The 13,039-nt window shown below is 41.1% G+C and overlaps 1 protein-coding gene across 1 annotated transcript in view; it reads right to left on the reverse strand.

The window, feature by feature from the left end:
* Positions 1-10,920, reverse strand: part of LOC126267837 (plasma membrane calcium-transporting ATPase 1-like) — a 97,907-nt gene extending 86,987 nt beyond the window's left edge. Inside the window, exons 1-2 of the mRNA XM_049973142.1 lie at positions 10,912-10,920; positions 10,583-10,787 (exon numbers count right to left, since the gene is read on the reverse strand). Of these exons, the coding sequence (XP_049829099.1) occupies positions 10,583-10,787; positions 10,912-10,920 (214 nt within the window). The remainder of the gene's footprint in view (positions 1-10,582; positions 10,788-10,911) is intronic.
* Positions 10,921-13,039: the final 2,119 nt, after the last annotated feature.

Below are 13,039 nucleotides of genomic sequence, written 5' to 3' on the forward strand. Positions count from 1 at the left end.
CCATGATTAATGGTCAATATTCAGGGAAAGGACAGGAATGATAATTTGAGTCATGAAACTCTGCATCTATATTACTACTCTGCAAGCTGCCTAATAGTGTGTGCTGGACGGTACTTCTCTTACTTCTTATTGATCCTACATTCCCTGTTGCACTCATGAATGGCACATGAGAAGAATGGTTGTTGACAAGCCTCTGTATTAACCATAATTTTTCAAACTTTCATAAGATGTATATGGGAAAAAGTAATATGTTGTCTAGCTCTTCCCAGAAAGCTCACTCTCAATATTTCATAGTAAACTTCTCTGTGATGCACAATACGTCTCTTATAGTGTCTACAACTGGAGTTTGTTGAGCACCTATGAATTGCTTTCATGGCAAGTAAATGATCTTGTGATGAAACATGCTGCTCTTCATTGGACTTTCTCTGTCTCTCCTATGAATCCTACCTACCTGGTAAGGGTCCCAGTTTGATGAACAATACTCAAGAACTCATTGGACAAGTACCTCGTAAGTACTTCTTTCATGGATGAGCTACTTTTCCTTAAGATTCTTCCTATGAATCTCAATGAGGCATCTGCTTATCTGCTTTTCCTACTATTCGATTTATGTGGGCATTCCACTTAATGTCAGTCTGGATAGTTACTCCCTGATATTTTATGGTAGTTGTTGTATCCAACAGTTTGTTGTTGAAAGTATAATTGTACAGCAGTGGATTTCTTTTCTAACATATGCACAATACATTATATTTATTTACATACAGTGTCAAATGCCAGAGCCTGCAACATTCATCATTTCTGTGTCAGTCATTCTACAAATCAATACTGTCCTCTGGTCTTGCTATTTTCTTGTAGATAATCAAATCACCTATGAACAGTCTAAAAGAACTTTTGATGTTTTGTACCAGATGATTTATTTACTTAATAAACAGTAATGGACCCATCACACTTAATTGGGATTCTCCAGAAATCACCTTTACTTGTGATGATTTTGTTTTTGCTTATAGTTGCATGTATATATGTGCCTGCAAGGATATCTTGAAGCTAATCACAAATCTGCTCCAATTCTCAGTAAGCTCTGTGTTTACTTCCCCCTAACTAAATAGCTGAGTGGGAAGTGGCAAATGACTTCCTGAAAGGATGGAACACTGTGGGTCTCATGGAGGAACAGAGCAAGCTGAGTTTTTCACAATCTGTGTCTGCAAAATCTAGGTTGAGTTTTATGGAAGATATTTTGGTGTAATAACTTCAAGTTGAACAAATATATTTCAAGGAAGACGCAATACATGAAAGTCACAGATCAAGTAAACAGAGTAAGACGTGTGTACACTGTAACAGTCAAATCATAACTGAGTCCAAGTCTAGGGGCCGCTGGCTGGCTGGCCACTTAGGTGATGCTGCTGCTGCATGTCTCGCAGACAGCGCCGCATGTAGAGGACAGGCGAAACTCAGCACCGGCACTTTGAAAAATCGGCGAGTCACAACACATTTCTCCCTTTGAATTTTTACACAGGGCTTGATGGAGGTGGTTGTTTGTGTGTTGGTTTGACTGTTGTTTGACTGGCCATAAAGTCTCGAGGAGGAGGCTTCCCGTACGGACGGAAGGGGCCCCGATGATAACAGTTCGAGATGACAGGAGACGTGGGGGTCAAATCTGCTGGGGCCCCGTGCACCAACCTGCCGGTTGCGGCAAGTCCAGTTGTTATAATAGGTGACATGGGCAATGTGTCCACGTCTGTAGGGGAAGAAGGCAAGTTGAGTTGCTCCGACAGATGATGGTCATCTGGTTCCAGCATAGGCACATCTCCTGGTGGTATCAGTTCTTGTGCTGGTACTGATATGATGATGAGAGTACTGCGTTGTGAGTAATGAGAGATTCCAGTATCCTGAGCATCAGGTAGAGCTGAAGGTGGTATAGCTGCATCCGGAACAGACGGTGTCGGCACATGAGGCCAAAGCTGGTCCGAATGACGCACTGCAACACCCGTGTCCGTCTGGATTTCATACAGGCATTGGTCACGGTGTCGTAAGATGCGGCCAGGACTCCATTTTTGCCATATCCCCGTACCCATACAAGGTGAACCGGCCAAGCGAAGGCACCCACAGCCATGAGGTGGAAGGCCACAGAAGATGAAGTAGTGTGTGGGGCTGTGGTCGCCCATGGGAGTGAAATAGTAAAAGCCAGAAATTGGAGAAGCGCATCATCAGCAGCAGAGGTCAGGAGTTTCCTCATCTGAGCCTTAAATGTGCAGACCACTCATTCAGCCTCACTGTTTCTCTGTAGATGTAATGGAGGGGCAGTGACATGCATGATGCTGTGACGGGCACAAAATCCACAAAATTGGAAGAGGCAAATTGCAGACCATTATCAGTAACAAGAGTAGAGGGAAGGCCTTCCAAAGAGAAAATCCGAGCTAGAGCATTGGTGGTTGGCACGGTGGTAGGTGACGTGCAATGGACAATGTAAGGAGAGTTAGAATAGGCATCAATAATGAGAAGCCAATAAGTACCTAAAAAGGTCCCGCGAAGTCAGCATGAACACGCTCCCAGGGCTTCTCAGGCGAAGGCCACAGTGACAAAGATGACTTCAGGGCAGTGGCCTGTGACGCACAAGGGCCGCAGGCAACGACCATGTGAGTGATTTCAGAGTCGATGCCAGGCCGGTACACAGGATGGCGCGCCAGAGATTTTGTGCGAGACACACCCCAGTGCCCTTGGTGAAGGAGGTGCAAGACTGAAGCATGCAAAGACGCAGGTACCACAAAACGCGGTGAAGCATTTTCGGTGGAAAGGAGGATAACACCATCCCTAGCCGTGAAGTGGTAACGCAAAGAGTAGTAGTTCCGCAATGGATCAGAAGTCTTAGCGGATGGACAATCTGGCCAACCCCTCTGAATACAGCATAAATCCCAGGAGAAGATAGGGTCAGAACCCGTAGCAGCTGCCAGCCAGTCCCCGGTGATGGAGAACCTGTCCACAACCCGCAGCTTGGCAACATCCAGGTGGAAACACAAAAGTTCGTCCCTATCGAATGCCAGATCAGGACCCATTGGAAAGGGAGACAGTGCATCAGCAGTAGCATGTTGAGCCGTCGGCCGGAAATGAATCTCATAATTGAAAAAGACAAGCAAATAGCCCAACGCTGGAGACAGTGTGTAGTCTTATCGGGATGTGACATTGATGGATGAAACAAGGAAACAAGTGGTTTGTGATCTGTAACAAGATGTAATTTGGATCCATAGAGAAAAATACCAAACTTACGAAGAGCATAAATAATGGCCAAAGCTTCTTTTTCAATTTGAGAATACTTTTGTTGGGCATCCGTGAGCGTTTTGGAGGCATAAGCAAAGGGTTGTTTAGAAGCGTCAGAAAAACGGTGCACAAGGACTGCACCGACCCCATATTCAGAGGTGTCCATGGCAAGAACGGGATGTTGGCCAGGTCGATAAGTAGCCAGGCACAGGACCTATTACAGCATAGTCTGCGATTTCTGATGCGGTCCAGTGAAAAGGCACATTTTTATGCAACAGGCGCTGCAATGGCTGAGCCACCAAAGCAGCAGATGGTAAAAACTTGTGATAGTATGCTATTTCCCCAAGAAAACTTACAGTTCCTTAACAGATGTAGGGCGAGAAAAGGCATTGATAGGTGTAGCCCCACAGTAAAACCCTTCAAAGCACGAAACAGAGCATTTGCATCAGGTCACAGCCAACAATTTATTTGATTACTAATTATTTCAAAGGCAACTGTATCATTGTGTGATTGTGCTGCTAGATCACTATTATGTTCATTTTCTTCCATGGAACTTAAAAAAATTTCCCGCCTAGGTAGCTGTCTATTTTATATTACTACTGCTTACTTGACAGTATGATGGAACAGTATATCATTTTGTTATCTGAAGCAATAATGAAGGATTAGGTAAGGGCTCACAATTGTGAAACAATAATGGAATTGTGAAAAACAAGCTTATTTGCATTTGGCACACTTTGCACCCAGTTCAGGTGTAATCAAACAGTGATTTAGCTCATATAATATAAGTCAAATTTATCATTGTTTAGCTCCTATATCTTGGTAAAATGAAGACCGTTATTCTTTACACATGTACAAAGTATGTTGCATCTGCTCATGGTATGAGAAACATGCCTGACTGAGGTTTAAGATCCCATGTACCAATTATTATAGTTGCTATCACAGTGTCCTGATCACTGATACCTTCTTCTACATTAACTTATTCAGTAAATTCAGGTATGTATGTTGCTAGGAGTCAAGATGCTACCTTCACAAGTTGGTTCTCTAATTAACTGCTTGAAGTAATTTTTGCACAAGACATTCAGAAAAACGTCACATGAATCCCTGTCTGTAGCAGCAGCTTTCTAGCATGATTCTGCCAATCTACATTTGTCTAGTTGAAGTCACTCACTATTACAGCAATATATCAGGAATGTTATTAACAATTTTCTGCAAGTTCTCCCAGAAGTGTACTACCACTACAGCTCCTGAGTAAGGCAGGCTGTAAAAGAAGCTGATTAGCATTTCTGATCAAGCTTTAATTCTTAATTTCATTCAGATTAATTCACATTGGGGACCACGATAACCTCACTAGATATTACTGACTTCTTTACTGCAATAAATACACTGACACTACAAGTGTAAATTGTAGTAAACATAAGCTATAAAATACATACTGTGAGTGCTACGAACACTTTGTCTTTCATACTTTGAAAGAAACCTCTTATGTTGCAAACACTTTGCATACAATATTTTGAGAGATGGTAGTATGATCTGAAACAAGAAAAAAGTGTCCAGTACACAAGGGCTCTAACATGTAGGCTGTAAGATCAATGAGCACTTGTTCATCTCCACTTCTGTGAAACATGTCTCTTTAACTCAACAATTACTCATAGCTCTTAGGATACAGCTTTCAGAGCACACATTCAGTAAACATTTTTTTTCTTGTTTTGGTCCATACTACCATCTCCAAAAATATGAAAATATGAAAATTTCACAATATCAAAGATGAAAAACTGTTCATAGCTCTTATGGCAGATATTTTGGAGCCCATATTTACTAGTCATATTTACTTTCAGAAATCATTTCTGGCATTTCTTTGAATACTGATCATTCATGCTGGGACACTCTATAAATCTGAATGTAGAGAGTGTACCACAAGTTTAGATTTGACTTCAGGTTTTCATCAGATAACTATTAATCCTGACTCCAGTAAGTACAATGCTCTTTATGTGATAGTACAGTTTCATAACATTGTGTTGTTATATTTGGATGAAATGTTCTTGTGGCAGAGTTTATTAGGGCAGTGGATTCTGTTTAGAGATGTTAAATTTCTTTTGAAATAACTATTTATGTCGGTGATATTCTTATAACTGGGAAGAATTGGGAATGTCATTTTGGATTAAGGGAAATTTGTATGAAATTAATGGAGGGAGGAATGATATTGAAATTTGAAAAATGTTGGTTAGACGTAAAGGAATTAAAATTATTAGGACACAGTATTTGAGAAAAGGGATTTTCGCCAGACAAGGAAAAAATTGAAGCTATAGATGGGTTCATTGACCTAAGAAATGGAAAGCGATTGAAATCCATTTTTACATTAGCAAGGTTATATACAAAATTTATTTTTAATCTGGTACTAAATCCATCTTGTGCAAGCAGCCTCTTAAGGAAAAAAACTGTTTGGGATCAGGATCAAGAATGTCTGTATGCATTTGACAAAGTCAAAAATCAGTTCTGTCAGAGTCAAATCATGCTCAAATCAGATATAACTCTTTCTTTTTGTGTTATAACAAAAGGCAGAAATACTGATTTGGGTGCATATTTGTTTCAGGAAAATGAAATGAAGGGAAAAATTGAAGATAGTTCTGTTATATTCCAAAGTAGGGTCTACCACATTTACAGGTAGGGAAAATATGTGCACAGTTACTGAAAAGAAACTCCTGGCAATACATTGGGCAATCAATAAATTTAAATGTTGCCTCTTGGGAAACAAAAGTAATACTCTACTCTGACAAAAGACACTAAGTTGCTTATAGATGTGTAAATTATGTCATAAGTCACCAACCAGATTCGATAGTAGAGAGGGGAAATGACTGATGTGTGCTGGCAGAGAGAGGGGAAGAATGAAGGCAAGTGGGAGTAAATTGGGAGCAGGCTATAGGACAGACAGGGTAGAATATGTTTGTTGCATGGTCTAGGGACAGTAGGTTATCATAGATTGTCATGGCTCATGCCAGGATAATGGCATGAGTAGCGACGGTTTTGTAAGGGTAACCACCATCTGTGCAGTTCAGAAAAATTGGTGATGGAGGGGAGGATCAAAATGGCCTGGTCTGTGAAGCAGACATTAAAATCAAGCATATAATGTTTATTTGCATGTTGTGGCACAGGGTAGTCCACTTTGCTCTTGGCACAGTTTGGCAGTGGCCATTCATACTGGTGGGCAGCTTAATGGTAGTCATACCAATACAAAAAGTTGTGCAATGATTGAAACGGAGCTGGTATAGGACATGGCTGCTTTCACAGGAATGATAGAGGAAACATTTGACAGGACTGAAATAGCAAGTGCTGGGTGGGTATATTGTTCAGGTCCTGTACCTGCATGCAAGAATTGGGAGTGGCATGGAGATGGACTATGATGTTTTGGAGGTTGGGCAGACGGCAGAAAACAATTTTAGAAGGGACAGGAAGGATTTTGGGTGGAATGTATATAATTTTAGAGCATAATGATAGGTAATTAAAGCCTTGGGGAAGGATATGTTCAGTTGTTCTGGTGTGGGGTGGTATTTGATGATGAGAAGGGCAGTCCTTTGTAGCTGGTTTTTGTAGCCACGGGTAGGATTGGGGACGTTTTGGGATATGGGACAGAAAATCTGTTTGCTGTCTAGTTCTGGGGGGGGGGGGGGGGGGTAGTACCCATCTGTGAATGCCTTTGTGGAAGTTCAGCATAATGTACAAAGGAGTTCTTGTCACTGTAGGTGACCAGGCTATATGGGAGGCATTCCTTGGTGTGTAAGGGAGGGAAATTGTTGAGATGCAGGTCATATCAGCATTTCAACAGTTGCCATCCCTTCCAAACCAAAGAATCACTCCCATACAGCCTGGCCATCTGTGGAATTCTGTGGGTTTAATGTGGATAGAGGTGTGGATGGAGCCACCACACAGGAGGTTAACATCCAGAAAGTTATGAGACTGGGTGGAGGAAGGCCAGGAAAATCCTTCCACCATCCATAAGATCCAGTTATAAAAGATCACCCCCTTCACCACCCAATATTACCCTGGACTGTAACAACTGAACCACATCCTTAATTAGGTCTTTGATTATCTATTGTCAAGCCACGAAATTAGGAACATCCCATCCAAGATCCTTCCCAGCCCTAAAGTGGTATTCCATAACCGTACAACATCCACAACTTCCTATTCCATCCCTATGCCACTCCCAGTCTCTGCCTTTTACCACAGGAATCATATCCCTGTGGAAAACCCAGGTGCAAGACTTGCACAAGCCTACCCACCAGCACTTCCTATTCCAGTCCTGCCACAGGCTTATTCTACCCCACCAGAGGCCAGGCCACTTTTGAAAGCAGCCATGCCATATACCAGCTCTGCTACAATCATTTCATAGCTATTTATATTGTCATAACCACCAACCAGCTGTCCATTGTTATAAATGGATACTGCTGAACTGTGAAGTTCAAAGTGGACCACCCTGTGGCACAACATGTGGTGAACATATCAAGCTTGATTTCAATGGCTACTTCAAAGCCCAGACCATGTGGAGCCTTCCCACCACCACCTGGTTTCCTGAAATATGCAGATGGGAAGTACCCTTACACCATGTTCTCCAATCCTGAAATTATCCTGGCCTCAACCTATGATAACCTACTGTCCCCATACTGCCCACCCAACAGCTTCCACCACCTCTGTCCTGTAACCTCCTCCCTAAAACTGAATTTTGGTTGTTCACTTGTTTATTATTAATAAGTTAATCTGTGCATTCTCATTTGTAGAAAAAGGGGAACAAAAACTTTCATTCCAGTATAATGGATTCCAGTGCATCAAGCTCAAATTTTTATGCTTGCTTTGCAGATAACTCTTTCCCTGTCTATTATGAATGATATTTGCCCATATGTCTAAGTAAGAGGCCATTTGTTGAGATGCTGAGTTGAAGATAGGCACAACAGAAGACTGTCACAAAATAAGCTTCTGGCCAGCAAAGCCTTTGTCAAAAAGAGACAACACACACACACACACACACACACACACACACACACACATGCAAACACAACTCACACACATATGACCAGTCTCTGGCAGCTGAATCAAGACTACGAGCAGCAGCAGCACATGATGGGAGGGGCAACTGGGTGGGAGTAAGCAGGAGGCTGGACAGGAATGGGGAGGGATGGCAGGATAGTTCTGGGGCAAGGTAAAGTGATTCTGGGGAGTCTGCAGGGGCAATGTGGAGAGACGGTAGGGCAGCTACATATACAGTCGAGATGTTAGATGGAGAACAGGGGAGAGAGCAGGGACAGTGGAAAAAAGAGAGAAGTAAAAAGACTGGGTGTGTTGGCAGAATAGAGGGCTTTTTAGTGCTGGAATGGGAACAGAGAAGGGACTAGACGGGTGAGAATGATGACTAATGAAGGTTCAGGCCAGGAGGGTTACGGGAAGATGGAATATACTGCAGGGAGAGTTCCCACCTGAGCAATCCAGGAAAACTGGTGTTTGTGGGAAGGATCCATATGGCACAGCTGTGAAGCAGTCATTGAAATGCAGCATGTCATGTTGGGCAATATACTCAGCAATAGGGTGGTCCAGTTGTTCCTTGGCCACAGTTTGTCAGTCGCCATTCATTTGGACAGACATGTTGTTGTTATCATGCCCATGTAGATTTCAGCACAGCAGTTGCACCTTACCCTTGTGATAACGTGGCTTGTTTCATAGGTAGCCATGACATTGATGGGATAGGTGGTGTTTGTGTCAGGCCTTGCGTGTAGGTCTATTTCGGTTACAGGAGCCATGAGGCAACAGATTGGAAGCAGAGGTTATATAGGGAAGGACAAGGGTATTGTTTAGATTCAGTGGATGGCAGAATACCATTGTTGGGGGAGGAGTGGAGGGAGAGGAGAATAGTGGGAAGAGAATAGGAGGCAGGATATTTCTCAATTCAAGGTATGACAAAAGGTAGTCAAAACGCTGGTGGAGAATGTAATTCAGTTGCTCAAGTCCTGGGTGGTTCTAATTTATGAGGGGAATGCTCCTATGTGGCTGGAGGGTGGTAGTTTGGGGGATGGTGGGTGACTGGAAAGGTAAGGCATGAGAGATTTACTTTTATACAAGGGTGGAGAGGTAATGACAGTCAGTAAGGGCCTCAATGAGACACTCAGTATATTTCAAGAGGGACTGCTCATCACTGCAGAAGAAGGCAGCCACAGGACTGGAGCAACTGAATTACATTCTCCATTAGGGTTTCAACTAACTGTTGTCATGCCCTGAAATGAGAAATATCCTGCCCACAATCCTTTGCACTCCTACCACAGAAGTTTTCCACTGTTCATCAAACCTACACAATATATTCATTCATCGCTACACAACCCCTTCTTCCAATCTTGTACCTCATGACTCATATCCCTTTAATAGACCTAGATGCAAGAGCTGTCCCATACATCTTACCACAACCTTCTCCAGTCTGGTCACAAACGTCACCTATCTCATCAGTGGCATGATTACCTGTGAAACTTGTTATGTGAGCTACAAGCTAAGCTGCAATCACTGTGCTGCATTCTACATGGACATGGCAACCAACAAAATGCCTATCCACGTGATTGACTTCTGACAAACTGTGGGCAAGAAACAGCTGGACCATCCTGTTGCTGAAAGATCTGCCCAATAAGATGTTTCTCATTCCAATGTCTGCTTCACAGCCCCTGACACAAGTTTTTCTGAACTGAGCAAGTCGGAACTCTCTCTGTAATATATCCTAAGCTCCCATAATCCTCGTGGCGTCTACCTTCTTTAGTCATTGTCCTCAGTCATCTAGTGCCTTCCCTGTTGCTATTCCAGCACTATGTAACCCTCTACTCCACCAAAGCACCTAGTCTTCTTTACTTCTTTACTTCTCTCCACCTCCGCTTTACCTCCTCTTTCCTCTGCTCTCTGTCTAGCCTCGTGACTGTGCCTAACTGCCCTACCATCTCTCCACCTCACTCCCCAGCAGCAGTTTACCAGCCCCCACAACTACCCTCCCCCTCCCCCCCCCCCCCCCAGCCTCCTCCTTACCATCACCCAGTTGCCTCTCCCATAATGCATTGCTGCTGCTGATCGTAATCTGGGCTCAGCTGCCAGAGACTGGTCATGTGTGTGAGTCGCATTTGCATGTGCATGTGTGTGTGTGTGTGTGTTTGTGTGTGTGTGTGTGTGTGTGTTTTGTTTATTTTTGACAAAGGCCTTGCTGTCTCTCAGCATAGATATAAATTACTGGTGTCTGGGATATTCTTGGTTGACTTCTTCAGTACGTATTCCAACAGTCTACCTGCATGGTAATTAGCGAATTAGTGAAAAACTTACTCACCTTGGAAAAGCAAATAGAACAATATAGATAACTGAAAAATTACTTGACCAAAAATATTTTTAACTAGTGTTTGTGATACAAGTGGATGGCAAGTGTTCAGTGGATGACGCTGGATCAATGGGTCAGTTGGATCAGGGCATTCGGCCAAAAGAGATGGCACAGCAAGTACATCTATAATAATATTGATCCATACAAGATGAACGACCTGCAAGAATAAAAAAAATCTTAATATTAGAGACAATAATAGATTTGGGAGTTTTATCTGTGAAAACAACTGTCTTAGAAAAACAGTGTTACCTTATTATGATATATTTTTAGTTGTACAATACATTATTCATTGCTCTATGTCTCAATAATTCTTCCTTTTACACACCAGCACCTCCTTATCACCTACATCTTAAATATGTGTCAAGACCCAAATATAACATCACAAAATGTGTAAAATGATATGTGTAAATGAGATAATATGTTTCAACTCTGTAGCAGAGAATTTGCTATGACAGCATTCCAGACAAACTAAAAGATTTTATCACATCAGTCCTGCAACCCAGATCCCTGCCATTTGGAGACAGTTTATTAAAAAATTATTTGTCTGTGGATAATCATGGACTGACACACATGGTAAGGCTACTCCTCAATATTTCTTCCTAATTGCAGAATTCAATCTCATCAAAGGTGCACTGCTCTCACAGAAACTGAGGCAAAGTAATACCTGCCACAAATGTACAGGATTCATATCAACAAACCTAAAAAATGACACACAAGGTGTTAATATAGATTATCAAAATATGGTGAGAAAATCAACATTCAGTCTATGTCTGGAAGATTAGTGGACATCACGCATCAGCAGTCAATACTGGGATCATCTTGTTTTGTCTTGTATGTATGTGATATTGTAAAACCATCTAATTCCCATATAATTACTTATGATGATAAAATCTTTCTTCTACTATATGCTTACAGTGAGGTGATAGCCTGTTATTCAAACTTTGGAATCAGAAGTGACTAAATATGTTAGTATCTTGGGCCTAAAAGCCAATACCAAAAATTTGCAAATACTTGAGTTCAAAGCAAGCAAATCACGTCAAATATTTATAGGATGTAATTGTGAAAGTTCGTATATATGCAATGAAGATTGTAAATTCTGTTGTCTACACTTTTCATATACAGACAACAAAGATTGGAAATTCTTGGTCTGCACTTAGTTGGAAACTTTTAAGGGGAAACCATGTTAACTCTATATGATGGAAAATAAGTAGCGTAGTTTACTTACTTTACCAACTGTCCAAAATAATACATCTTAAAATGCTGAAAAGAATCTACTGTGGATGACATCTCCCATTTATAAAATTTGGGTACAGTTGTGATATGTGCTGCTGATGTGCACTTGAACATAATTACAGTGCTACAAAAAGAGAGCTTTTAAGGTGCAATGTGGTGAGGGGTACACAGAGACCTGTTGCGATGCTCTTATTTGAAATAAATATCTCATTGTATATATCTTCTATATACAGAGAGATTTTTCACCTTTTTTGTAAATGATCAGAACAACACACCCAAATGTAAAGATTTACATAAAAACACAAGAAATGAATACAGTTACTACAGATAAAGTTTAAGTTGAAACATAATAGGCCATAGTGGCCCATGGTGGTACCAAAAGTATGCAAAATCCATAAGAGCACAAACTGGGGATGCATTTAAAACAAAATTAAAATATTTTCTTGTAAACAGATTCCTATAGTCAATGAAATAATTCTCAGCTATGTTTATTAAACTTTGTATTTAAACATGATATGCATTAAACCTTTGTGAATAAATATGATTTGTAGTAATCTTGTACACAATATGACGTTTGCAAAAGTAGTCATTTAATGAATATACAGAAACAGAAATGTAAATAATTAAAGACGGAACTCTTTGACTATGCTGTTAGCTAACAGTCTTCACCTCTGGAGCGTACTCAGCTGAGAGTGTAACTTAACCACACAAGTTACATTATGTCATAAATGCTTGCTGCTGCATATACTCTACAGCTCAGCAAGCCATATGATCTCATAAACATCCATAGTGATTAGTTAAAATTAACTACCAGTTGCATCATTTGTCCAGCAGAGGAAAGTCCCACAGCAACACAAGACCTTTCATAGAAGAAGCTGAAAAGTATTGATAAGTCTTCAAGTCAGTCAGCTTAGGACATTCAAACAGTACAACTAGTAATACACTGCCCTCATAGGTCATGGAATAGAATTCTAATTTAAGTTTTTGCAAACAGATTTAATTTCTCACAAATACTCATTGCAAATGTAGAGTTTACAATAAGCTTAATGTCAGATGAATGTAAATAAATTTTTCAGTGTGTTTCATCATTTTCTGAAACGCTATATGCTTCAGAGTGCTTTCTTAATGACTGAGAGTTGGTGTCACACATGTTTATTACACATAGTATTTTAATAA

The sequence above is a fragment of the Schistocerca gregaria genome, chromosome 4 (genome assembly GCF_023897955.1).
Source record: "Schistocerca gregaria isolate iqSchGreg1 chromosome 4, iqSchGreg1.2, whole genome shotgun sequence".
Classification (NCBI taxonomy): domain Eukaryota; kingdom Metazoa; phylum Arthropoda; class Insecta; order Orthoptera; family Acrididae; genus Schistocerca; species Schistocerca gregaria.